Below are 25,013 nucleotides of genomic sequence, written 5' to 3' on the forward strand. Positions count from 1 at the left end.
TTGCATAAAGCACCACAATACGAGATATTTCTACATCTCTTGGTCAGCTAAGCCATTGCTCTTTATTCCTCTGCAGCCATGTGCTGATAGCCTTGCATATAGTTACTTTGCATGTGACATGTCTTTGCAAATCCTGAATTATCTCACTATTTTCAGATAACTGAAACCTGAAAGTATTTTCTATTAAGCATGTAATTAATAAAACCATAATGACAATACTCCATTCATTTGGGTCAGAGACATTAAAGACTATTTGCAAAATACTACCCTTTTTGTGACCTACAGCAAGGACAATCTGATTGCATGCCATTAGAAGAGAGGTAGATGAAAAACACTGAAAATGAAATATCTGCATAGAGATAACATACTATTTAGTTTTAAATTGCTTCAGTAGGCTAAACAGGTGCATCTCTTACCACTCATTCAAAATCAGAGCTGTCCAAGCCTTGAAGATACTGTTTTAATTCAGTTACTTCAACACAAAATTATTTCAATGAAATATTAAGCCAACTGACATTCAAATATTTTAATAGAGATTTGACAATCCTTTTAAATTGCTGTTTGCATGGATATAGTGTGGAATCTTCTTTGAAATCTATATATTATAAGCATGGAAAATGTATGATTCTGAAAATCATTTTTTATTCAGGCAGTACTTACCTGTGTAAAGAGATCTGAACTTTCAGCGTTTTAACCACAAATACTCAAATGATCCAAGCTTTCTTGACTGGATTCTCAAAATTTTAGAAACATAAGGGAAGTATAAGAATATAACTCCTTTAATCCTGCTTCAAAAAAAAAGTTGCTTTCTTTCCTTTGTCTTCTTTCATATATACTGTATAAAATCAACCACCTAAAAGAAACGTTGCAAAGATATACAATCAAAAAACCAGAAAAAAACAAAAATTATATTTCTGCAGGGGATTAGAGAGAAAAGAGCTCAGTCCTGCTCAGCTTTAGTTTTTTCAGAATCTCCAGTATATTTCTTCTTTTTACTGCAGTAGAAGAGCTTTTTATTATTATTATTCCCAAGCTGAGAATAAGAGAGATGATAGAAGGTACACCATTCATATAGATGAGCAAGTAGCTCAGGTAACATGTTAGTTCAAGTAACAGAAGCAGCGTGGCCCTGTTAGGTTGGTATTTTGCCCAGGCTTGTTCTCAGAACAGTTCACTAAATGGAAACACTGTAATAAAGCTACACTGCATTCACTACCCAAGCTGGCTAATATTGTAGAGAGAAAATACTGAAACAGTGAAGTACATAGTTTACTCATCAGATATTAATCTGTGGAAGATGATAAATTGAAACTTCATAGAAACACCAAACAATATTTACATAAATACTGTAAGTAAATAAGACATCTTGGTAAAGTTGCACTACAGTGTTTGATTTTAGATATTTCATCCGCAATGACCTAACATAACTGGACTGCAGAGAAAAGCGAACTGGAAATGGACACAGAGTGCCAACAAGCCCCTGAAAAACAAAAAGATAAGCTGCTCAATTAAAGGATTGTGGGATATATATATTTCTTTAGAGATAGTAATACGAAGACCAATATAAGTAATGTGCTTAAAAAGTTACACATACATGCATGGGCTTATCATGGTCTTTCAGCTCTTTCCATATCACTTTCGAACAATCAGGAGTTGAAGGACGCAGACCATTACATATGATCCCTAAAATGTAATGCTTATGTAATGTGTGACAAGGACTGCATATGTGATGAAGAAAGACAATTTGGGATGGGCTACTTACTACAGAGATACCTCTGAGAAAATGCCACCAGCCTAGATTCATACTGCTGAAACTTTGTAGCATCACAAAGAAAGATTTGCACAAATATATACTGGAGAAAAACAACCACCTGTGTTCTTTAATTCTGTTGCTGAATAGAATCTAGTCAGGAAATGTAGTTTTCTTTTGTCTCTACACTGATCATTTGTGGGCAACAACCTGAGCCCAGGAATTGTTTTATCTTGTTGTAAAAAGACATTAGGAAAAAAAAAAGGTAGGAGAAAAACTGAAATAGTAAATGTTCTTACTCAGTTCATGTTTCATTTACTCATTTTAGAGTGCTCACTGTTCTGCTATATGATGCAGTGCTCTGTTGGAAAAAAAAAAAAACAACCAACAGATAGACTCTGAATTCAAGCCTGCAAACAACTGCCTTTGTCAGAAGTGATATAGATGAGCACTTTTCCTTCACAGTGTTGTACAAAAGACTGGACAGGTGGGTGTAATAACCCATCTTACAGCGCACAATGTGCTGTGTGATGCTACTAATGTTCAAGAAGTAAGGAGGACATAGAAAAGAGGTACAAGCCAAAGCAGAAAGAGGATATACCAAAGAGTCAAAATAAACAAGAAAATTCACCTTGATACTAAGAGGTAAACTATTGCCAAATAGGCTATTTAATTGAATAAATGTTTTTTGCCACCTTAAGTTTAAATTAACCACTTTTCATCCAGCTCATTTGCTTCATAAAACACTACATTCAGTAAAGAGTACTTTTCATAGTCTTTGAAAAAGATTCTACTCCCATTGACTGAAAATTGTTGCCTAGTATTACAGAATTTCTGAACGAAGGACACTCATTAGATAAGGAAAAGATACAAGTAAACTCTATTTAAAAAATAGTTGATAAATATCTAAGACAAGGAGCAGTTACTCCTTTGAGCCTAAATAGTTAATCTAAGGAGAATAAGTAAATCCAAGTTTTGTACCTGTATCAACTGCTTTTCAATTTTCAAAGACAGGTAACTTTATCATTAGCTATCTGGAAACTCAGTGATTTATCTAGAACTAGCACAACCAGCTTACACTGTAGGCTGAGGTACTTGGCAGTCCCAGCTGTTAGTTTTACACCCTATTCCAGCCTGAGGTACAACACAGTAGTAATAAATAAGAAATGTGGGGTTTTTGCCACTTACCGCCGTGAGTAGGTTGCAAAGTATGTGCATTTCTTAAAATCGATACACTGATAAATTGAATATACTTCCATAATTATTATTGACTACCCAAAAATTAAAGATTTTTTTTTCTTCTGAGATGTCAAGTATAACAAGTATCACCCTTAAGATGGAAAGAAAAAAATCTTGTATAGTACTGGTGTATTTTTAATGCAAATACAATGTAACAACAGCAATTGTTTTTTTCCTTAACAGCATAAGAATGAACATCAATAATTGCTAGAAATCAAAAGAACTTTATTTGACAATATATATTCAGAACTAAGTATCTCAGAGGATGATAAGTAGATGCAAAGCATCCAACTTGACAGCAAAGATGTATTAGAGATATATAGAAGTATATGTAACAAGGAACATATTAGAGAATATTTAAACAGATACCAGAATCAATTATTGTTTAAATATCAAATTGTAGCACAGAACACAAATCCCAATCATTATCTTGAGCTTTTGCTCTATATTCATTTATAAATAACCAGCTTGTCCTTTCTCTTTGCTGTGAATCATTGACAACTCAAAAAAACTTAGATATATTCAATAAAATCATAAGCCAGTAGCTTTCAGCTAATAGAAAACATGCTGATAAACTGAAAATAAATGCCAGCTGAGTTACTTTTCTTGCACACTTTCTTAGTGAACAATTTTTGTAAAAGCAATTCCTCCCTTAATGAAAGCCTTTTTAGTTCTACATTAACTATTCTGCTTTTTGTTCATTATTCAGCTAACATTTCCATAGTAAAGCACTTTAACATCAAGAATAAATATAACTGAGCACTCTGTATCTCTTTAAATTCAGTATTTAAAGCTGCCAAGTCACTACAATTTGAATTGTTACAATATATATTAATCTATATTAATAGGAGCAAAACTAAGTGTTTCCACTTAAAATTTAGCTATTTTATAAATCTGTTCATTATGTCAATCTCCTACCAGGCAACAATAGCAGAAGGAAGAAGTCCAATCAGTCCAAGGATTCTCTTCCTAAAGAGAAAACAAATATTACTTGCACCATATCTGGAGCTAAACAAGGTTTTCAAACCAGAGAAGCCTAAAATAAAACCACCTTGATCACATTTAGAAGTGTGTTGTCCTGCACATGTAGAAGAATTCTGCTATCTTTTGGAATGCGTAGCTGTATATTGTCATACATAGGAAAAAAATGAAATAAGCATGAGAACAGGGAAATGAGTAACTCTAATTGGTGTCTTCAAGGCAGTCACTGTATTTTCACAGCTCCAAATTATAATCATCAGATTACTGAATCTTGCTCATCAACAGCAATTGATGCTAATATGTATAAAATCATACACATACATACCCATATTAATAGTAAGTGTGATGACTATTATTTTTAGTGGGGATACACTTAATCTCAGTACCAGTAAAGGAATGAGTTATCTGAACACAAAAAATTATGCAATTCCAAACTTTTTGATTTTTCTGTTTTCCCCTCCCAACAAAAGTTTAGAAATTCACATGAAATACCCAGCTATGCCACTCAGTGCATATGAGGAGGTGGTACCACCCCAAGACATCAGAGTCACCTAACACTAGCCTGTAGGAAAGGCAGTGTTGTTGCAAGCCCTTAGAAACTGAACTCAGGCCAAAGCACTGACACTTCCTCTCCATAGTCCTCTCTAACTGTAGGATCCAACTACCATTCTGTTAAATTGTGGCCAGGGTAACAGAAGGAAGAAAAACACCTTACATACAACAACCCACTGCCACTGCATTCCCCCACTAAACCAAAAAGATTCAAATCAATCTATGTCACTCTAGAGATATGAATTAAAGTCTTCTGATTTTAGGCATCTTCTCAGTTAGGCAGCAGCTGTATGAGATTTCTTAGATCACTTTTTTAGGACCCTCAGTACTTGAATTCCTCTTAAATCTTGCTTTAGGTAGGCAAGTTCTTCATTGGATCTCCCCAATAAACTCTCTCTGTGACTCTGTATGTCTTTTGCTAGTATTTTCAACCCTGTTATGCTTTGCCTCCCTTTTATTTTTCATGAGATCCTTACCTACAATGTAGTTAACCATTTATCCTATGTGTAATTGCTTTTTTATATTTACTAGTGCTATCATAATTACCAAGTGTAATTAAATAATTTTATGAGTGCCCTATATCAGAAGTTAGTTAGAAGAGAGTTAGAATTTCTTGAAAAACCCACACTGCGGTACTGCACAAAAATGCCAGAGAAAGCAGTAGCAGTCTAGCTCTGTTCAGCTCAATTTAACATCCAAGACCAAGCTGCAAAAGCAACTTTGTTGCAGCTCATACCTGAAGAGAAAAAAAAAAAAAAGAGTTCAAAACATACTTCTGCTGGAGGCTGTACTGCACAAAGGTCAGTACTTGCTTTACTGCAGAAAAGCTGAGTGTTTTTGCACTTAGAAATCTGCCTGCTGGAGCTACCTCACTAAAGCTCCAAAAAGTCTACCAAGCAACAAAGAACAAACTGAAACAAAACAAAACTGAGTTGCTTCCAAGGATTTATTATTCCTTAGTCACATCTGAAGTGATTCAAACATCACTAACGTCTTCAGCAGTTCAAGATTTTTTTTTTCTAAGTACAGTTTGATACACTCTTCATATTTGATTTTATTTATTTATTTTTAGAAGAAAAGGTGTTAATAGTTTCTTAGCAGAACAGTTCACTCTTAGGAACAGTAAGGTTTAAAAGTTAAAAAAGTATGAACATTAATTTACCTAATTGAATCCCCAACTAATTTTATTTTGCTGCATGTATCTTAGCAAAATTTACAACAGCTGGATAGATAACTACCTTTAAATAAATAGAGGGAAAATAGCTAGAAAGCCATTACCACATTTCTCATAAAATAGAACAACTTTCCTTGGATTAACTACTTTTTCTTGGGATATATGTCAAGAGAGACTGTCAGACTCAGCTCCAGATTTCCAGGCATTAGGCTCTAGGTTCACTGCCTGCTACTCCCTGTTCCCTCAGCCTGCATTGGTTTTGCTTCATTTTGTTTATACTGCTGTTTATTTCTGAAGATCTTGAATCAGGATTATGCTGTATAAATAGAGGCATGGTTAAAGACTACTTAAAACACTACCTTGTCATCTCATGTTTAATTGGGCTGCACACACTACTTGTACAAGAAATTGCTCACAGAAACATCAAACCAATAATATTATGCTTAATATCATAAGCAGAATACTTCTACCTCACTGTACTGAAGGCATAACATTTTGTAGGCATCTTCCTGAATGAGGATAACCAAGACTTACACAGGCAGTTGTAAAATACTGCTCTACGGAAGGCAGGGGAAGGACAATCCCTGGAGTCTTTCTTAGAACAGCCCACGCAAACTGTGCAACTGCAGGGATATGTGTTGTTGTCTGAAAGCATTATTTAACTCATCCTACAGCAGGAAAAAAAAACCTTGCATGTGTTATTTTTAATCAAGTGTTGGTGGAACTATGTGTGTTATCTAATCTAGTAAAAAGCCGCAGGTCTTCTTTCCCTTCTTACATAACTATCACATTCTAATGGTAATGCAGTGAAATATGAGAAAACTGTTTTTTTTTTTTTTTTCTTGTTCAGTTAAACATGCCAGTGATAGAATACTGCACCAAAAACTAGGCTTGAAGAAACAGCTACAGCTTAAATACATAAGAACAACCACACTGGATAATAGCATGGTTTAACTAGACCTGGTACCTCACTTCCAAGAGTGATCAAAAATGTGCATCTAAAAATTAGGACAAGGTGAACGTACAGTCAAATTTGTCCTCAAGTAATGTGCCACATTTCAGAGACCTGTGTCCTGGGGATTTCCTGGCAAGGAAGTGATTAATTTTATGTAAGAGATTCTTTACTATGAACTTCTTTCAACACATCTTGAGCCCAACCCTACTGTGCCATGATCCAAAATTATCTGCTTCCCTACCTCCACATGCCTGCCACATACTGCTGATGTATTTAACAACATATCTGAAGGCTTTAATGAAATGTTTCAGTGTCTTTCTACAACAACACAGAAGTTTTTTTCCTTGTCCTATCTGTCTAAATCTAGACGATGTTTTTTGGATGCATGAAGTCTGGAGCTTCCAAGAAAAATGAGGACAGCTACAAAGGTAAAACAGAATGTGTCACAAATATTAGCAGACAGGAGGGGCTTACAGTGACAGTAAGTACTACTCACATAAAGAGTAAGCTCTGAAGGAATATACTAAAGATAGATTTCTAAAATTGGTGGGAGCAGGATGGTGTCAGGCTCCCTATCAATCCATTCATCCATCCTATCCAAACTCTCATCTTTCACTGCTTTTAATTGATTTGAAGTGAAGGATGATGGGATAAACCTCAATTCTTCTGCTCTAACACACCTCAGCTAGCAAAAGTGTATTTTATTCCTGTAAACTAGGAACTCAAAAAACAGTTGATTTCAGCTGATGATATTGTTCAAATGATCAGTATGAATGTTAATATATGAACTTTTAAAAAATTCATTGGAAATGGTGGAAAGGGGTTTTTATTTCTAATTTATTATCTTAACTCCAACTTTTCAATGAATTTCCACAAACCCCTGAACACTGTCCTGTTTTTCTATTTCCATGGGTAATCTAATCTGAAATGAGAAACAAAGTACTGCTCTCTTTGATGATGATTCGCCCTATTTCCTGTACTGTTTTCTTACTGTTCAAAATCTCTGCTTGTCCAACACTGTCCTCATATTTGACATGTCTAAAAAAGAACCCATAGCCATCAAAACTATTTATGATTATTCAAGCCATTCCACCTTATCCCACCACCGTTCAAGTCCATACTCCAAGCACCTTTTACTTTGATATTTCCTTACGCTGTCACTTCCTAACTCATGCTGAGTACTTCAGTGAATGATTATTTTAAGACTCTCCTGTGTCTTCACATTAAAAAGCCATCCACGTTCTCCCTCGATATTTCAATTACCATAGCATCTTTTTAATTTGACTTTCGGAAGCTGAAAAGCACTGTAAATGCAAAGGATGTGCTTTGGAGGGAATGAGTTCTGACAACACAGCTGGATGTCACGCCATAGACTCCACACTTTCTTAAGAGACAAAGGTGTGGAAATCCTAAACATTCTCCCACGAAAAGGGGCTGCGATTACAGTGTAGGCAGAGATAAGGGACTTTCCAAAAGCACTGGGCTCACTATTTTACACTCCCAGAAATCCTGAGATGTACTGCACCAAGCGGTTGTTACAGCGTCGTCTGACCAGTGACTACATCAGCCCCCATCCAACAGACATGCTACACAGCGAACAACAAACGTTCCAGAAAATTGGCTGCTCCCCCTCCCCGCCGCCGCCCCCAGCAGCGCTGCTAACGCCCGACCCTCACCGGAGCTAGGGCCGCTGCGAGGAGCGGCACCGCCTACAGGAGCCACAACCCGAAGCCACGGGGCTGCCCCCTTTCCCCCGCTACAGGCGAGGGGCTCTCGCCGCACTCTGCTCTCGCTCAGCCCCAGAGAAACAGCAGGGCCCGTGTCCGAGGCTCGCTCCCTAACGGCCGGCCGTGCCCCCTCGCTTGACTCACGCCCAGACCGCCCGGCGCCAGCCCCGCCCCTCCCACCCTGTTACGGAACGCTCCCTCGGCGCGGCGTTTTGTAACGGCCTCGCTCCCGCCCCTGGAGCGCTCACCAATGGCGAGCCAACCCGGCGGTCAGCTGACGCGGCTCTTTATGTAAGCGGCGGGGCGAGGGCGCGCGGAGACGTTTGAAAGGGGCGGGAGCGGGGTGGGGCAGGGGGAGCGCAGACGTACCCGCGCCCACTTCTGCCCCGGGTCGCGCGCGCGGCGGCGCGCACGTGACACGCCCCCCCGCCCCGCGCGGAGGGTGCCTCGCTTCCTCCCCCGCCCCGCGCCGCCAGTGCCTCAGCGCCGTGCGCAGCGCCGGGCCCGGCGGCCGGAGCGGCAGCGCCACACCCCCTCTGCCGAGCCGGCAGCCGATGGCGTTCTCTCCCGTGGCCGTGGGCTCGGACGCGTCGCCGGAGCCAGGAGGCAGCGGGCGGCTCGGCGAGGAAGCGGACGGGGAGCGGAGGGGCCGCTTGAAGGAAGCGGGGGGCTCCTCCCTGGCGTCGCTGTGCCTCGGGCCGCTCGCCGGCTCGCGGCGCTTCGGGACCCTGGTGGAGTGCCTGGTGCTCAACTACCGCCTGCGGCAGGGGCCGGGCCGCGGCCGGGAGCGCGGCGCCGAAGGCGCGGCCGAGGGACCGCTGCGGTGCTGCGGCTGCGGGCGCTTCCTGAGCGAGCCGGTGACCGTCCCGTGCGGGCACACCTACTGCCGCCGCTGCCTGCGGAGGGAGCTGCGGGCCCGCTGCCGCCGCTGCCGGGACTGGCTGCTGCCGGCGGGGGGCACCAGCACGGCCGCCGCCCCGCTGCGCACCAGCGTGGTGCTCAGCCAGCTGGCCGAGAAGTGGTTCCCGGGAGAGTGCGAACGGGCACGGGCCGGCGGGCGGCTGGAGGAGCTGCTGGCGCAGGGCCGCTTCCGAGAGGCGCTGGGCGCCGCCGGGCAGGCGCTGCGGGCAGGTGAGCCGGGGGCGGAGGGGGGGAGGCGGCGTCCCTTCTCCTCACGGAGGGACGGGGCGGGATGTGCCCGGTGTGCTGTCCCCCAGTACTCTGAAGTTTTCCAAGTTTGCTGGGAGGACCCACGGAACTTGCCCGTGGGCCGAGGTGCGCTCCGGTGCTTCCTTGCCGCCGCGCTGCCCGGGCTCGGTGCGTCCGGCTCTGCCGCGTGTAATCCCGTTTCCTGACAGACCTATTTCCAGTGTCACCGCGCGGCTCCGGCGGGCCGGGCCCGGTTGCATAAGCGTGAGGCACGGTGGGGACAGGTTGTGTAATGGCGGTGACATCATGGCGGGCGGAGCCGCGCCCCGTCTGGTGCCGGGCGAGGCTGCGGGGGGCGGGCGGGGCCGCCGGGCCCGGGCGGACCGCGGTACGGCCGTGGTGTGGGGAGCCCTGCGGGGCTCGGCCCGGGGGTGGGTACACCTGGCTGGTGCTGGCACAGTGACGCGCCGTGTTGGTTTTGTGCATCTGTGGGTTTTTAGCGCTCCGGCAACCCCGCAGGTCCCATTTCCTATTTGAAGTATTGGAGCTGTCAGAAGAGGTTTATTTTTTTTTCTCGCTACGTGTTCTGAAGTACAGCATTGACTCGTATGGGTCATAAGGAAATTTCTTGAAACATCTGAAAGAAGTTACTGGTATTCACCACGATGTAAAAGTTACTTTTGAAAAACATGAGGAATGGTAATGTTCATATAGATAACGTGCGCCGTGCAGGGGTTGGAAGGAATTTCCTTACATAAAGGAAGGCTTTAATCCCCACACACTCAGCTCACAGACCCGAGGTTGGGCACAGTCACAGACCTGTTCCTGCTGGAGGGGCTTTAGGAGGTCTGTTGACAAACTGTTTAAAGTAGGGCAAATGCTGAGTTAGAGCAGTTTACTTAAGGCTTTGTCCTGTTGGACTATGAAAATGCCACCAGGATGAAGATTCTGCTGCTGCTCAGGACAACCCGAGCACTTCAAAGGTTGATTACCATCATAGTGAAACATTTTTTGCTTATGTAAAGGCAGAACTACCCTTGTTCTGGTTTATAACCATTGTCTCTTGTTTTCCCCCCTGTGTGTGTCAGGTTCTGTGTTCTAGGCAGCCTCTTCTGGGATTTCAGGAGGTCGTTAGGTTCTTCTGCTGCCTTCCATGTTTCCTCGTTAAACAAGACCAGTTAGCTCAGTCTCTTCTCAGGTGTTCCCACCCCAACCATTGGAATGACCCTGTCGTACTGCATTCATAAATACTGTATCCTGCAGTTCTTCTGAACACTAGTGCAGAGTGCACGTATTATTTTTGAAGAATTTTGTGTATTTTTAAGAACCAGGTGAAAAACATGTAGGACCAGACCAGAAGTGATCCATTTACGATATGCACATGCTGACAGTAGGCAGAAGCAGATGCATTGAGAGTAGCATAAAGAAATGAATGCCTACCTACTGTTTTTTTTGTGTGTAAACCTTTGTACGGTTTTCTATTTCTGCAATAATATCCAGTGCACACATTTCTGCACGTTTTTGTTTTTAATTAAAATAATTTGTATTGAATATGCTAGGAGTGACTGATTTCTGGACATGTAATATATTGGGCAGTTCAAATTGGCAATTCAAACAAATTATTTCTGCTTTGTTTAATAGCTGATCTAAGGAATTGAAATGTGATGGGCTACTCCGAAAGTAATGCCTCCTATTTTACTGTGTTGGCCCGTGATGTCAGAGGCAGATGTTGGTGATATGGCAGTAGAGGCTGAACCATCCCGCCAATATTCGGTTACGTTTTGTTGCCATGCAACAGATGGTGGAGCTTGCTGAATGTTTATAGAGACCAAACAGTAGATGTCAGCACAGTGAGGCAGTGGGTGGTGCATTTCAGCAGTGGGACAGTGGCATGAAAGACAAGCCACATTCTGGATGGCCATGCAGATTTTTAAGAGTGCAGCATACAGGCTCCTGTTCATTGCTGGTGAAAATGCATAGCTAATGGTGGTGACTGTGTCAAAAAAAATAGTGTTTTGTAGATGAGATTTCACCCTATCAAACAGTGCTATTGTACTTGTTGTACGTGTTGTAGTTTCCATGGAAATAAATAGGAGACATTACTTTTGAAGCAGTCTGCATCGTTTTACATCATCTTGTTAGATGGCAAACATCAAAATGCATTCTGCGACATTGTAAAACTTTTTTCACAATACAAAGGCTAGGAATTCTCATTTTAAAATTGCACATGTAAATTTAGGTCTTTCAGTGTTTCCAACATTTTGAGATAGTCTGTAATCTGCACTGAGCATTTGGGTGTGGAACAGGCTCCCCATAGTAGTGGTCATGGCCCCAAACTGCCAGTGTTCGAGGAGCTTTTGAACAATGCTCTCAGACACAGGGTTTAATTTTAGGGTGGTTCTGTGTGGAGCCAGGGGTTGGACTTGATGATCCTCATGGGTCCCTTCCAACTTGGGATATTCTGTGATTTGTTGGCAGTGTTTGTGTAGCAGCAGAGCTGGGATCTAGTTAAACTCCTTGTTTCAGTCCTTAATTTTGTGCCAGTTCAGTTCAAACCATGCTTTTCTCTTTGATAAAGAAACAAACTATCCACTAGCTCTAGACTAAAACTCATATTTTTATCTTCAAACTACCCCTACCCCCACCTCCCCGAGGAAGTCTTGGAGCTTCTGAGATAATCTTCTATGCTTGAAAGTCTGAAAAAGATGAAATCCTTCTGATCAAGTGCAAACAGGCTGCTAGCTTATTAGAGAACAAAGACCCCCAGTCACTGCTGCCTCTGAAGGAAGGAATTTAGGTTAATATTGACTCTGCTGAACACCAGAAAGTCAAACACAACAGAAAAGATGAGCTCCTGCCTTAGTAGGCTACAATAGTCACTAAGCACAAAGCCACAAGAAAGCAGGCATCAGAGTTCTTACACTTGCAGGAATACATGTTAAGTTAGACAAAGACAATTTTGCAGACTTTCATTAACTGTCTAAAATAGAAAAATAGATTTAGGAATATATGTATTTGAAGGGAAACTGAACTATAGCTGAATTGGACACTTCATTCTCGTGCATGAAATCTGTTGTCAGTTTTTGTTTACTTAACCATTTCTTTTTAGTTAAGGTCTTTTACCTGTGGTATCTAAATATAAAGCAGTATGTTAAAATATGCTGGTTCAGCAGCAAACTGGTCTGGCTTGCTGCTGAAGCAGATTTATGTGTAAAACAAGCTAATGTTGGTAATTACAAAAACTTAAACTAGACACTTGAGTAGACTAAGACAGAATATCAAATTGAAATGATTCTTCTGCATCCCTCCAAGGGAATTTTGTTCAAACAAACCTACAGAACTTAATTTGAATGTTGTTTACATTACACCAATGTTTAACTTACTTATTTTGGTGAAAAGCACAGGTGTATTAAAAAAAAAAAAGTCCAGAACAAAGTGATGAGCTGGCATTTTTCAGTGTAATGACTACAGTTAGCTGTGTTACGGAAATCATAGTTTAAATGACACAAAGATTTCCTATTTTGAGGTTCCTTTGCTGGAAGTCCAAAATGTTGTATTTGAGACATGAAGATTTGTCTTTAAAGAGCGCATTAATGTTTTCTCCTTTGTGGAGGTGATTCTAGCACAGCTGCTTCGAGCAGGGCTGCCAGCTGGCATCAGTGGCTTTCTGCTGTTGGCTATCTTTTCAACCCACATAGGGGTAGAGACTATCTCTGATAAATCAAGTGCTAACAGTGTTTCTAGCTATAGCTCGTAGGGGCTGGGCATTATTAGAACAAAGGACAGTTTAAATAAAAAGTCAAACATTTGAAAGCAAGCTTTCTAATACTTAGATTTTAATACTTGGAATTCACCACACTTGAAAAATGTCAGATTTGTACGGTTTTGAATGGGCGTACCATAAAACTAAAATCAACTTAGTTCTCTACTTCTGTTGTCACAGCAGTATTGAGCAGTACTTTGTCAGCTTCGGTGTTAAATCTTTGAAAATATAAAAGGGTTCAAAAGTTAAAGATTAACTTGGAAGACATAAGCTTGGAAGTATTGCTACTATTTTTAAACCCAAACACTGGTGAAAAGGAGGAGGAAGGTACCTCAGTTGTTATAAGGTACAGTACAGAAGAGTGTATTAAATGTTTTCATATAGTATGGCTTTGACATATCACTATAAAAACATATCTAATTCAAAATGACAATGTTCCAAATTATTAAAACTGTTATTTAATTTTGTCTTCAGATTCCAGTAACTTGATGCTTAGAATCTACAGAGCTGAGTCGTATGCTGGCCTCCAAGAGTATAAAACAGCCATAGAAGATCTAAACTTTGTTATTTCTAAAATGCCAAATTGGCCAGAGGTAAGTTGATTTGAACTCTTAATTTCTCAAAATACATGTTTATCTATAAACATAATGCATTTTGCATAAACTTTTCATCACATGAAGCAAGGTCAGCTGCCTTAAACACTTGATTTTCTTGTTTTTCTTTATAAGTACATGCAAAGTGCTCAAAAGTATCTTAAAAAATTTATATATGAGACAGGCAACTGGTCAGCACTGTAAGTTGGAACTGCTGATTCAGCTTTCATCAACAACTTCAGGTGTTTTTATTTCCTATCACAACATGAGATAGTGATGCTGGATGAAGGGTGATGTGGAGAAGAACTGACTTCTTGGGAAGTACTGTGAGGAACACTGAGGCCCTGAAGTGTGTTCAGAGAAGGGCAGCAAAGCTGGTGAGGGAGCGCAGGCCTTAAGAGGAGTGGCTGAAGGAGCTGGGATTGTTCAGTCTGGAGAAGAGGAGGCTTGGAGGAAACCTTACTTCTCTCTACAGCTACCTGAAGGGAGGTTGTGGTGAGGTGGGGGTTGGCCTGTTCTCCCATGTAACTAGTGATGGGATGAGAGGGAATGGCCTCAAGTTGTGCCAGGGGAGATTCAGGTTAGATGTTAGAAAGTACTTCTTCTGCGAGAGAGTGGTCAGGTGCTGGAATAGGCTGCCCAGGGAGGTGGTGGAGTCATTGTCCCTGGAGATGCTCAAGAATCGTTTAGATGTACTGAGGGTTATGGTTTATTGGGAAATATTGGTGATAGGTAGGCAGTTGGTCTGGATGATCTTGGAGGTCTTTTCCAACCTTGGTGATTCTATGATTCTATTTACAGTTGCTGGTTAGCGCTCATTTCTTTTTTTAAGAATGATGCTTTTATGATTTACAAACTTAAATTCAGCTGAGTGTTGTTTGGCTGGGTCACTGGCTGAAATTGTGCAGCCAGCTTTAACTGCTTAAAAGCAGAATTTCTGAGCCATAGAAGTTTGGCTCATTAATGTAACTTACACTATATAAAAGTTAGTCCTTCTAAATCTCTGCGTTTCCCTGAAGTGTTTATACTTCGACTGTATTTCCCAAATTTAAGAGCATTTTAAGCACTATTTGTTCTTTGAATATCATGTGAGATGAGTGAGCATTGTTGCCAGTGCAGACTAGGATTTTTGGCTCTGTGTTAAGTCAGCATTTCTCATTTTTTTCAGTCTCACTGGTTACTAAAAAAAAGAATACTAATAGGACAATGCAGTTTTCTTTTGCAATTGCTATCAGAGTAAAAAAAAAAAAAAGGAATGTAGAGTGAGCACTAAATCCTTTTGCAATAGTATTGGCAATAATAAAAAATATGTTTGTTTGGGGCCTTCATTACTGGCTTCAGTACTTGGAGTTGGGATAGTTTATGGTGATGTAACTTCTTACAGTCGCCTTTTTTGTTTGTTTGGTGAAGAATAGCTTGCTGTTTGAGCTGGGAAAGTTTTTCATTGAAAAGCACGGAGAAACTCGTAGGAAGCTAAACTCTGCAAACAGTGCGGGCAACTGGAAAGTCACTGGCCTTTGGATCTGTTACTACTTATGTGTTGCATATTCCAGCACCATCTGAACTCAGCACAGCAGGAGCAGCAAGATCTTGCTGCACAAGGACAGATAACTGCTTCTCTCTTGTTTTCTCCTGTGTTGAGCAATTTCATGGCTACTGCAAATTCAGAGAGCATTGTGCTTTTATTTGTTTCTCAGACTTCATTTAACTGAGCTTGGTTTGATAGATTAAAATTCTTATCTGTGTAAGGAGATGAAGTACCTGTAAGAGGAGGATTAGCACACTTTCCTTCTTAATGAAACTACCCAAATCCATCAAAGAAGATGCGCACCTCATCTGACAGCCTTGTTTAAGTTTACTGTTTAATATTGGCAGTTGGTCTATAGAAACCACATTCAGTGTTTTGCTTGTTTGCTTTTCTTTTTCCAGTTCAATTTTCTTGCCCATTATCCAAAATCTAGCTTAGAAAATAGGGCGTTTTTTGTTTTATTGAACTTCCATTTATATTACTGCAAATGCAACTTTTTAAAATTGAGGTGAGTTGGTTCCAACATCGTATTTTTGTATTTCAGTAGTATAAATTCAGTAGCCTTATCTCTTTCTTTCCCACCCTATATAAAATAGTAAGCTTTTTTTATCTAGTGTTCAAGAGTAAAATGTAGTTGGAGGAAGCAATTCCAAAAGTGCATTGTTTTGTATTAGGAATCTATATTAAGATACATGTAAGGAATGCGTAGTTGTGTGGATTGTCTTTTCATACAGGTTAGAGCTATAAGATTTTTGATAAAGCTGAGGGCAAAAGAGGTGTCCTGTGAAAGCTATTTTACGAGGATATGTAATAATTTTAATTGTATTTCCCTCTTCTCCCTTTCCATAACCTCACAGAATGTTGAAATTAAGAAGGCCTTGTGTGAATTCAGCACTAGACAGGATTTTAGCCTTTTGTCTAAGCCAGAGCAAATTAACTGGAAGGAGATGAACACCAGCCTATGCCATAGTTATTTTCAGCGTAGGGGATTTATGTTAGGCAAGGCATATGTATCATACATGCTGTGCACAGCTGAAGTTTGCTGAAGAGGGGCATTCCTTTTTCATTGAGGCTTCTTGTTTTAATTCTTTTATAATGCCTGTAATGAGAATAATACAGTTCTGTATATTCACCAGAAGTGTAATCATGTAATCTGTTTCTCAGGTCTACTTCCGGAAAGGAAAAGTGCTGCATGACTCTGGTTTTGTAGGTGATGCCTTACAACTGTTTCTACAGTGCTTAGCCCTTGATGAGGATTTTCTTCCAGCCAAGCTAGAAGTAGAAAAGGTAATTTGATATATCAAACCGGATTACTACCTTTGTTTTGATTCCTTTGTAAAGTTCCTGTTATGGTAGACAGTTGACCATCAAAAAACCTGCCATGCATACAGAGAGGGTTGAGCTGACGCTTTGATTAATTCCTTCAAGATGTACCATGCTCTGTTGAAGAGAGAGTCCTAATGTACAGGTTTTGAGGACATATGCCTCAAAGCTTCTGAAGTTGCTACTAGGTGATTGGAAAGAGAATGCCAACTTGAATATAGTAAATGGAATTCTTTCGTGCATAGACTACAGCAGCTTTTCTTCAGTAATGAAAACCTATGCTGAAAAATGTGTATGATATTGAATTGATAATGTCCAACTCTGAAGAGGTCACTTCTAGTGGAAGAATTTCTAGGTAAATTTTCCTTAATAATAAAAACTGCATTGCAAAAACTGTTTCATGTTTAATTGATAGTGTCTAAATGTTCAAAGAGGTCATCAAGTTCTAGTGGAGATGATTCCTAGATAAATTCTGCTTAGCTATACAGGTATACAGATTTCTGCTTGTTAACTGTTCTGAAGTAAAGCTTTATTCAGGGGGTAACTTCATGTAAATTGAATTCTTGGTTTTGGTGTAAAGGTTTGTAATGAAGCTATACCCAGATCCTCTTTTTGTTGTTATGAGCTGTTTGTTTTCCAGACGTTGCGTGATGTACTGTCACTGGAGAAGCTAGGAGAGAGTTTGAAGGAATCCTCTTGGAGTTCACCACATACTCGAAATAAATCTTTTGTGCTTGGTTCTGAGGTGACTGAGTCTTACTGCAATTTACAACTTTGTCCTGAGCAGGTAACTAGAAATCATAAGATGAGATTTGTTCTTTGGCTAATATGCAAGTATCAGACATCCTGATATCCTTATTTGTCATACTTATTCTCTAAGTACTAGCTCTAAATGCTGGCTCTCTGCAATTGGCTAAATTGGAAGAATTATGATTTGAAAGTAATGTCTTCTCATTTGGAGTATTATATACCTCATTCAAGTGAGCTACTTACTAGAAACTACTGAAATTTTACATTAGTTGCAAAGCAAAAAGTACTTTTTGATATTATTGTTATTAATATTTTTATTTTTTAATATAACTTCTAAGTAAAAAGTATAGTTTTTCTTCTCTTTGAGGTAAATATTTTTTTTGAATGATTAATGATAAGGAAATTTGAGTAGTGTCTTGACTTAGAAGATTCTTCCAGTTAACCGATGAGGTAACTGGGTATCAGTTTGGTTTAAGCACTCTTGCATATTCACATTTTATATTCTTATATTTGTGCTATCCCTAATGTACAGTTCTTTTGTCTTGTGTAGAGTTTAGGAAGATCAGAGGTACTGGAGCCTGTGATTGGAAGCCTAAATCGTGCACAGTCTGCCCATGCTCTTAACTCAACAAAAGCCCTTGCCAAGGAGGATGGCTTAAAGAGAGTATCTTCTGAACCTCTTCTCTCTGGCCAAGAAAAAGGTGCTTTGTTGAAAAGAAAGCTTTCATTTTCAGAGCAGGATACAGTTGTATGTGAAGATGGAAGAAACAAACACAAAAAGCAAGGAGGTAAGCAATCACTTAATTTGAAAATTTGAAGTATTTACTGTCTTGTGCCTTTCTTTGAAAGGTGTGTTTTATTTCATGTTTCTTTAGAAAGTACAAACTGGGACATGAAACTGGCTTATGGAACAGTTCCAGGGAATTTGATTGACGTATCAGATTTTGAGTGCTCTCTATGTATGAGGTAAGACTTTTCTCATTGGTTCAATATTTTCATTATAGATGTTTGATCACATCTTTGGCACATGTTAACTGAGGTATTTATAGGTTGTGATGAGCTCTAGTGTCAGTTAAGAAATATTTTCAGCCTTTCCTATATCCCAGCATTTAAATGCTTATTTAAATGTGTTACATCATAATTGTAATCAAGTTGCCTATTAAATTTGGTGGTGTTAGCTGGATGCTCAAAAAGGAGAGACTCTTCTGTGGTACAATACTGTGGTTTTTTTCAGCCGGTAAGACTAGTTAATTTTTTAATTTGGGAGGTCTAATGCCTAGAAAGATTGCCTGTGTATCTCAGATCAAGGAAATGACTTCAGAATGTCAATCTGCTAGATGCAGTTGATGGATATAAGAGTTCTTATCGAGTCTTCTTGAGTTCTAGAATAGAAGTCTTAAAACATGAAAACATTGGGTATGCTAAATTATCTGTAGTTATGTTAATAATGTGCAAAACTGCTTCGAAAGCAACATAGCTCTTTAAATAATTTAATTACTTAATTTTGTATATTTTGAGTATGATCCTATGTAGTAGGATCAAAATCTTTTTGTATTGGAGTCAAAGTTTAAGTATTTAGTCCATAGAAATGTGTTTGGATTGATCATAAAGTGTACAAAACTAGTGCAGTGGTGAATGGAAACAAACTTCATAGAGGAAAAGGTAACATAAGGAGACAAGGGATTAATTTTCTCTGCTTCAGATATAATTAGTGGAAAAAAAGTAAAAAAGGTTGATCACTGAGTTGTTTGTTTTCTTTATTACACAAGACAGAAACTTGCCATGGTATGTAATTTTTAATAACTTTGTTTCAGGCTTTTCTTTGAGCCAGTGACAACACCTTGCGGACACACTTTTTGCAAAGGTTGCTTGGAACGGTGTTTAGACCATGCTCCTCAGTGTCCACTCTGTAAGGAGAGTTTGAAGGAGGTACTGTTGATCAGTAGAACTCGTATAGACAAATATTTTATCATTGTAAAGGCTTCTTAAATGCAAGGGATTGTGGTTATAGATTGCTTGTGGAAAGAAAAAAACTTGAGGTAAACGTCAGTACAAATTGTCTATGTTTGCCTTAGGTCTTAGAGGTTTCATGTTTCTGTGATCGCCTACTTTATTGATATAACCAAATCCTGTGTATTTGTTAACTGATAACTATCCAGTAAGACTTCCCTGTGGTTTCTGGATGCTTTACTTATTTGTGTGGCTGTATAATGTAGAAGATAAATTCTGTCCCTGGTAAGTATAGAAATGTATACTGAATTAGACACTTGAGTTGTTGCACTGTAAGAACTAAAACAGAATTTTCAGATGTTAATGTTGGGTGTTCAGAAATATAAGAATTTCAGAGCTCTTAATGGTTTCAAGTTTTCACGGACATAAATCTCATTTGTCACATATTTCATGTATCATGGTTTAAATAAAAGCTGATTTGTCTCAATTCTATTATATATCAGTAAAGAAACATTTTGTTTTAAATTGCTTACAGTACCTTGCAAGCAGAAAATACAGCATCACAGAACTGCTAGAGGAATTAATAATGAAATATTTGTCTGATGAGCTGTATGAAAGAAAACGAATTCATGCTGAAGAAACTGCTGAACACTCAAAGTAAGCTTCCTGCCTTTTGTCAGAAAACCTGAGAGATTAGTATCAGAATAGTATTTGACCTAGACAGGCTTGAGCAGTGTGCCCTGGTGAACCTCATGAGGTTCAATAGATCCAAGTGCAAGGTCTTGCACCTGGGTCGTGGCAGCCCCTGCTATCAGTACGAGCTGGGGGATGAAAGGATAGAGCACAGCCGTGCTGAAAAGCTCCTGGGGGTACTCACTTCTAGTGGAAAAATTTCTAGATACATTTTCCTTAATAATAAAAACTACATTGTAAAAACTGTGTAATATTTAATTGATAATGTCTGACTATTCGTAGAGGTCATTCAGTTCTAGTGGAAATGACTTCTAGATTCTGCTTAGTTTTTTCAACTACTAGGCCTTGCTGAGACATTCCAAGGGTAAAAACCATAGTCTGGATTGCATCATTGAACTTAATCTAAATGGTGAGCTGGTTACTGTGCAGTTATTGTGGCATCAACTAAACCATAACAGAAGAAAACAAGGAAACACCCTTGATCTCATGACAAGTCCTATATTCACTGACTAGACAGTTCAGCTCACTGTCCATTATGTATTCAAATCAGTACATAAGCGTTCAGTCATTGTGTTCTTACTGATTATGGAAGTTGTTATAACGTGGTTACTATTAAAGTTTGTAACAGGTATTTTATGACCTCAAACACATACTGTAAAAAAAAGTCTTGTCTTGGCATTGCTCAGTAATTATATTTTAAGCCATGTATTTCTTTTGTCATTCTTTTGAAGCTTGACCAAGAATGTTCCAATGTTTGTTTGCACTATGGCATATCCTACTGTGCCTTGCCCTCTACACGTGTTTGAGCCAAGATATCGACTAATGATTCGCAGAAGCATGGAAACTGGGACTAAACAGTTTGGGATGTGTATAAGTGATTCTCAAAATGGGTAGGTTTTACATTCTAATAGTAAGCTTCTTTTCTCTTCTGTCTTCTTTTAATTAAACCAAGCGTCCTCACAGAAGCATGTAATTACATTACTGATAAAGTCTCTTTTCTAGTTTTGCAGATTATGGTTGCATGCTGCAAATTAGGAACGTTCATTTTCTGCCGGATGGACGATCTGTTGTTGATACAGTTGGTGGAAAGAGATTTCGAGTTTTACAAAGAGGGATGAAAGATGGTTATTGCACTGCAGACATTGAGTATTTGGAAGATGTTAAGGTATCCAGAATTCTGTCCAAATACTTACACTCTTAGCTAATATCTTAAGACTTTTTCCTTGGTTTGTTTTGAAGGTTCTGTCAATTTTTTAGGTCCATAGAACCTTGGAGGATACAATGTCAGTATAAGGAAGAAATAGATTATTTTTTTATTATTATTATGAAATAAGAAGGAAGGATTTTGCTTTGTGTTTGAACAGTAGTTTGTGAAGCTGTAACTCAAGAATTTTTAAGTATCAGGGGATTTCTTTGCTATTCAGACACTAGCAACCACAGCTTAGGAGAGTGCAAAAACTTAACTAAATAGAATTGAAATTAAATGTCTTTTTTATGTTAGCCTATAACTATGGCAACTTTCTTCATTTGTAATGGTGTTTTCACAATGTTCCTGTTCCAGGTTGCTGATGAAGAAGAACTAAAGAAACTGAGAGAACTTCACAACTTTGTTTACAATCAGGCCTGCAGTTGGTTCCAAAACTTAAGAAACAAATTCCGCACTCAGATTCTTCAGCACTTTGGGCCAATGCCTGACAGGGAGGAAAATATACAGGTGAGACACTGTTTAACATCAAATATTAGGTACATATTTTTTATTGGGGGAGGGTAGGTGAGGAAAACCAAAATCCAATTGTTAAAACGCTGCTAAACATTAAAAGAAAAATACTTTTTTCCTCAATTTAAAAGGAAGTGGGGCTTTATCTTGCTTCTCTTACGGAGAGCAGCAGAAGGCAATAGGCAATTTTTTTCTGCCATACAGGATGATATGCTATTCTATATACAGAATTAGTGTACTGATAACACTTTAAGTTATATAAATGTTTTAAACTATTGGTTTTTGTAAAGCTGTTAGAATTCAAATGGAGAAAAATAGGGAATGTTTCAGTATTTTCTTTCCTGGCATACGTATAGGCAGTAATCTGTGACAGAGTGGTAATCACAAATAACACTTTCCTCCTTTCTCTGAGGTAGTGCTACTGTAAATTGCTGCAGCCGTTAGGATTTGGCAAATGTTTATGTTAAGAAACTAGCTTCAGCCATCTATTTCAATGGTTATTGTAAACAATTGGTGTAGATCAGAGAGATCCTGAAACAGTGGGAGGCTGGAAAAAGTCATCTCCCATCTGCTACATATTTTTGAGACCATACCAGTTGATCTTGGAAGGTGTTTGGTACATGTTTTGTAAATGCTTTGGAGGCCAGTGTATAATTTCAGAAATGATTTTAGAACACTTTTAACTAAAAGACTGGTTTAAAGCAACGTATATTAGCGAAGAGAAGTAAGTGCATTCAAACAGGATAACCAGCTGGGCAGCAAGACTGAGGGTATGTGCCTGAGGCTTAGAACATTAAGTGTCAACTGTGAGATAAAGATGAAAGGGAGGAAATTTCATTCAGGAGCGTACCACTACCAAGACTGTTTTTACAAGTATGTGAGGTAACTGAGGTAAGTCTGCTCTGGAGTGACACATCCTCCACTGAGGACTATTATGTCCTGGGCATATGATGTCTCAGGCTGAGTGTAAGGAATTGAATAAAGTATAGGAAAAAGCTAGAAAGTATGTTTTATAAAATTAGAAGAAACAAACTAAGCAGTCTTGCTCTGTCTAGAAGGTAACGAGATGTGAGTGGAATGGAGTAGTAATAGAGGAATCCTTCAGATACAGCAACAGATGAACGCAATCTATGTTAGGCATCAAGAATATTCAAACCTGAAGAGTAATGTGACAGATATTAAATTAGTTTCCATCAGGGAGGTTTATTAGGTGACTGTCCTATACTGAGCCATCCTTTCCTAAGGAAACCGAGATGTCTGTGTTGTCTCAAAAATAATCGATTGCTTTATCAAACATAGTTTAAGTGCACTTTATTTGACTTCTGTGGTGAAGAGGGATCATGACAGATCAATTCAGAACCCTCTTGATATTACAGATCTGTAATTCTCTAGTTGATATCAAAATTCAAACAAGTGTTTGTTTTTGACACCTTTGTCTTTTAATGTCTTCGTTGTATTAATCAGCATTGTTCATTAGTAACCAGTATTTCTCTTATTTTTAGGCAATGCCCAATGGTCCTGCTTGGTGTTGGTGGCTTCTAGCTGTTCTCCCAGTAGACCCCAGATATCAGCTGTCAGTTCTCTCTATGATGTCTTTAAAAGACCGTCTGATAAAAATCCAACATATACTTACATATTTTTCTAGGGACCAGTCCAAGTGACTAACCGCCTGGGTCTTCCTGAAAAGTAAATCTGTTCTGGTTGTAGTAGCAGCTGGAATTTTTGCTGCCTTTGCACATCTAGCACTGGTTTGAGAAGTGTAATGGAACTGCTTTTTCTCTCTCCTTCCCGCCTGCCCAGCTTCTTGAACCATATGGTTCTTTGAATGCACACTTTCTTCAACTATGAGAGAAGACCACTGATGATTGCACAAAGTCAATCCAGCTAGATATGTTTTTCACATGATCTGTTTTACGATTTGCACTATGTAGAAGAGAACGTTTTTGAGACTTGATAATTTTAGCCACTGACTTTTTAAAGCTGTGGGAAGTGCAGGACTTAAGGCTGACAGTCCGAGTTTACAACATAGAAGAGGTATTAAAGGTTTTGCAAATAAGTTTGCCTCATAAAACTGTTCTTTTGCTGTTTGCACAAATATTTGAAATATAGTGTTGAATATCACTGTTGGATATTACTATTCTTGTTGAGTTATCTTGACCATGAACATGGCACAGATTTTTAAGTTATCTTGTAAATGTATGCATCACAAAACAGGTGACATTATGAACTGTATGCTGAACTGAGAGCCAATTTTAAGGAACAAATGCAAAAAAAAAAAAAAAAAAGGTACTTCTGTCTAAAAATAATTAAACTGTGAATATGGTTTACATACCTAGGCCTGTACATGTTAAAGAGGAAACGGAAAACTAAATGCTAGTACCGGTTACATTTCTACTGGGCTTTTCAGGCTGGCTGTTCTTCCAGAGCACACACTTAGTTTATAGAGCTTACAAGGAGAAATCTTAAGAGTGCGTGTGTGTGTGTGTGTATTTGGGATTGTGCATCCAGGATTTTAAAGCTTAAAGTTTTATTTGAACTCTTTAAGTTGGTGCAAACGTGAGTTCTATGCCTTATATCAATAGTAGAGCACACTGCAGTGGCAAGGTAAGCATCATGCTGCCATTAGGTACTTTTTGTAATTAAAGGTTTGCATATTTGTGAATATGTCTGATACTGGCTTTCTTGTATGTAAATGATTTGTAAAATATTTCTTAAATCTTGCTTTTGCTAATATATTTAATTTTCAATAAAAGCTAAAAGTTTGTAATATTTTAACTGTATCAGAAACTAAAACTCACTTTCATTTTCCATATCCTTCTGTTGAGAAGCTTCTGCCAGTTACGGCTGCCAGGAGCAGCTGTTTAACTGAGATCAAGGCTGTGGGCACTTCAGGATGTTAAATAGTACGTACACAATGTGTTTCTGTTTACAGTACCTCTCTGACTGATTCATTGGTCAGTCAAGTTTGTTGCTGGTGTCCTTCTGTTGTACTGTTGTATCTACTCAAGGTGGCTCAAAGTGTGAAATTTTCATTTCAGGATTAGAAAGTTGTCGAAAACTGTTCTTGCAGAACAGTATTTCAGAACTTTGCTAACCAGGTGCTCTGGCTTTCTTCTCTTCTGGTGTATCAGGTTTGAGATATCACAGGCAACCAAGAATCTGCTGAGTT

General features: G+C 39.2%; 2 protein-coding genes and 1 long non-coding RNA gene across 5 annotated transcripts in view; 1 reads left to right on the forward strand and 2 right to left on the reverse strand.

Annotated features, from left to right (window-relative positions):
* LOC110398449 overlaps positions 1 to 8,663 on the reverse strand; it is a 47,213-nt gene extending 38,550 nt beyond the window's left edge. Inside the window, exons 1-2 of the long non-coding RNA XR_002438384.1 lie at positions 8,328 to 8,663; positions 3,908 to 3,958 (exon numbers count right to left, since the gene is read on the reverse strand). This is a non-coding gene — a long non-coding RNA (uncharacterized LOC110398449). The remainder of the gene's footprint in view (positions 1 to 3,907; positions 3,959 to 8,327) is intronic.
* LONRF1 (LON peptidase N-terminal domain and ring finger 1) lies at positions 8,818 to 24,624 on the forward strand. Its single transcript, XM_021396095.1, has 12 exons — positions 8,818 to 9,509; positions 13,765 to 13,883; positions 16,576 to 16,698; positions 17,375 to 17,521; positions 18,035 to 18,272; positions 18,360 to 18,450; positions 19,299 to 19,413; positions 19,970 to 20,091; positions 20,859 to 21,017; positions 21,130 to 21,292; positions 21,689 to 21,841; positions 23,347 to 24,624. Exons 1-12 carry the CDS (start codon positions 8,933 to 8,935, stop codon positions 23,503 to 23,505), a joined length of 2,166 nt encoding a protein of 721 aa, XP_021251770.1. The 5' UTR covers positions 8,818 to 8,932; the 3' UTR covers positions 23,506 to 24,624.
* The window catches only part of LOC110398445, a 41,441-nt gene continuing 38,107 nt past the window's right edge, over positions 21,680 to 25,013 (reverse strand). For all 3 annotated transcript variants that reach the window (XM_021396094.1, XM_021396093.1, XM_021396089.1), the window contains one exon: positions 21,680 to 21,818. In XM_021396094.1, the coding sequence (XP_021251769.1) occupies positions 21,770 to 21,818 (49 nt within the window). In that variant the 3' untranslated portion in view covers positions 21,680 to 21,769. The remainder of the gene's footprint in view (positions 21,819 to 25,013) is intronic.

Source organism: Numida meleagris, chromosome 4 (genome assembly GCF_002078875.1).
Source record: "Numida meleagris isolate 19003 breed g44 Domestic line chromosome 4, NumMel1.0, whole genome shotgun sequence".
Taxonomy (NCBI): domain Eukaryota; kingdom Metazoa; phylum Chordata; class Aves; order Galliformes; family Numididae; genus Numida; species Numida meleagris.

Excerpts from the sequence above, each read along its gene's own strand:
- LONRF1 (XM_021396095.1), top strand. The coding sequence starts at position 8,933 with ATGGCGTTCTCTCCCGTGGCCGTGGGCTCGGACGCGTCGCCGGAGCCA. Across the intron at positions 20,092-20,858 it reads GAAACTGCTGAACACTCAAA|CTTGACCAAGAATGTTCCAA; the intron begins GTAAGCTTCCTG and ends ATTCTTTTGAAG. Across the intron at positions 21,018-21,129 it reads ATAAGTGATTCTCAAAATGG|TTTTGCAGATTATGGTTGCA; the intron begins GTAGGTTTTACA and ends TCTCTTTTCTAG.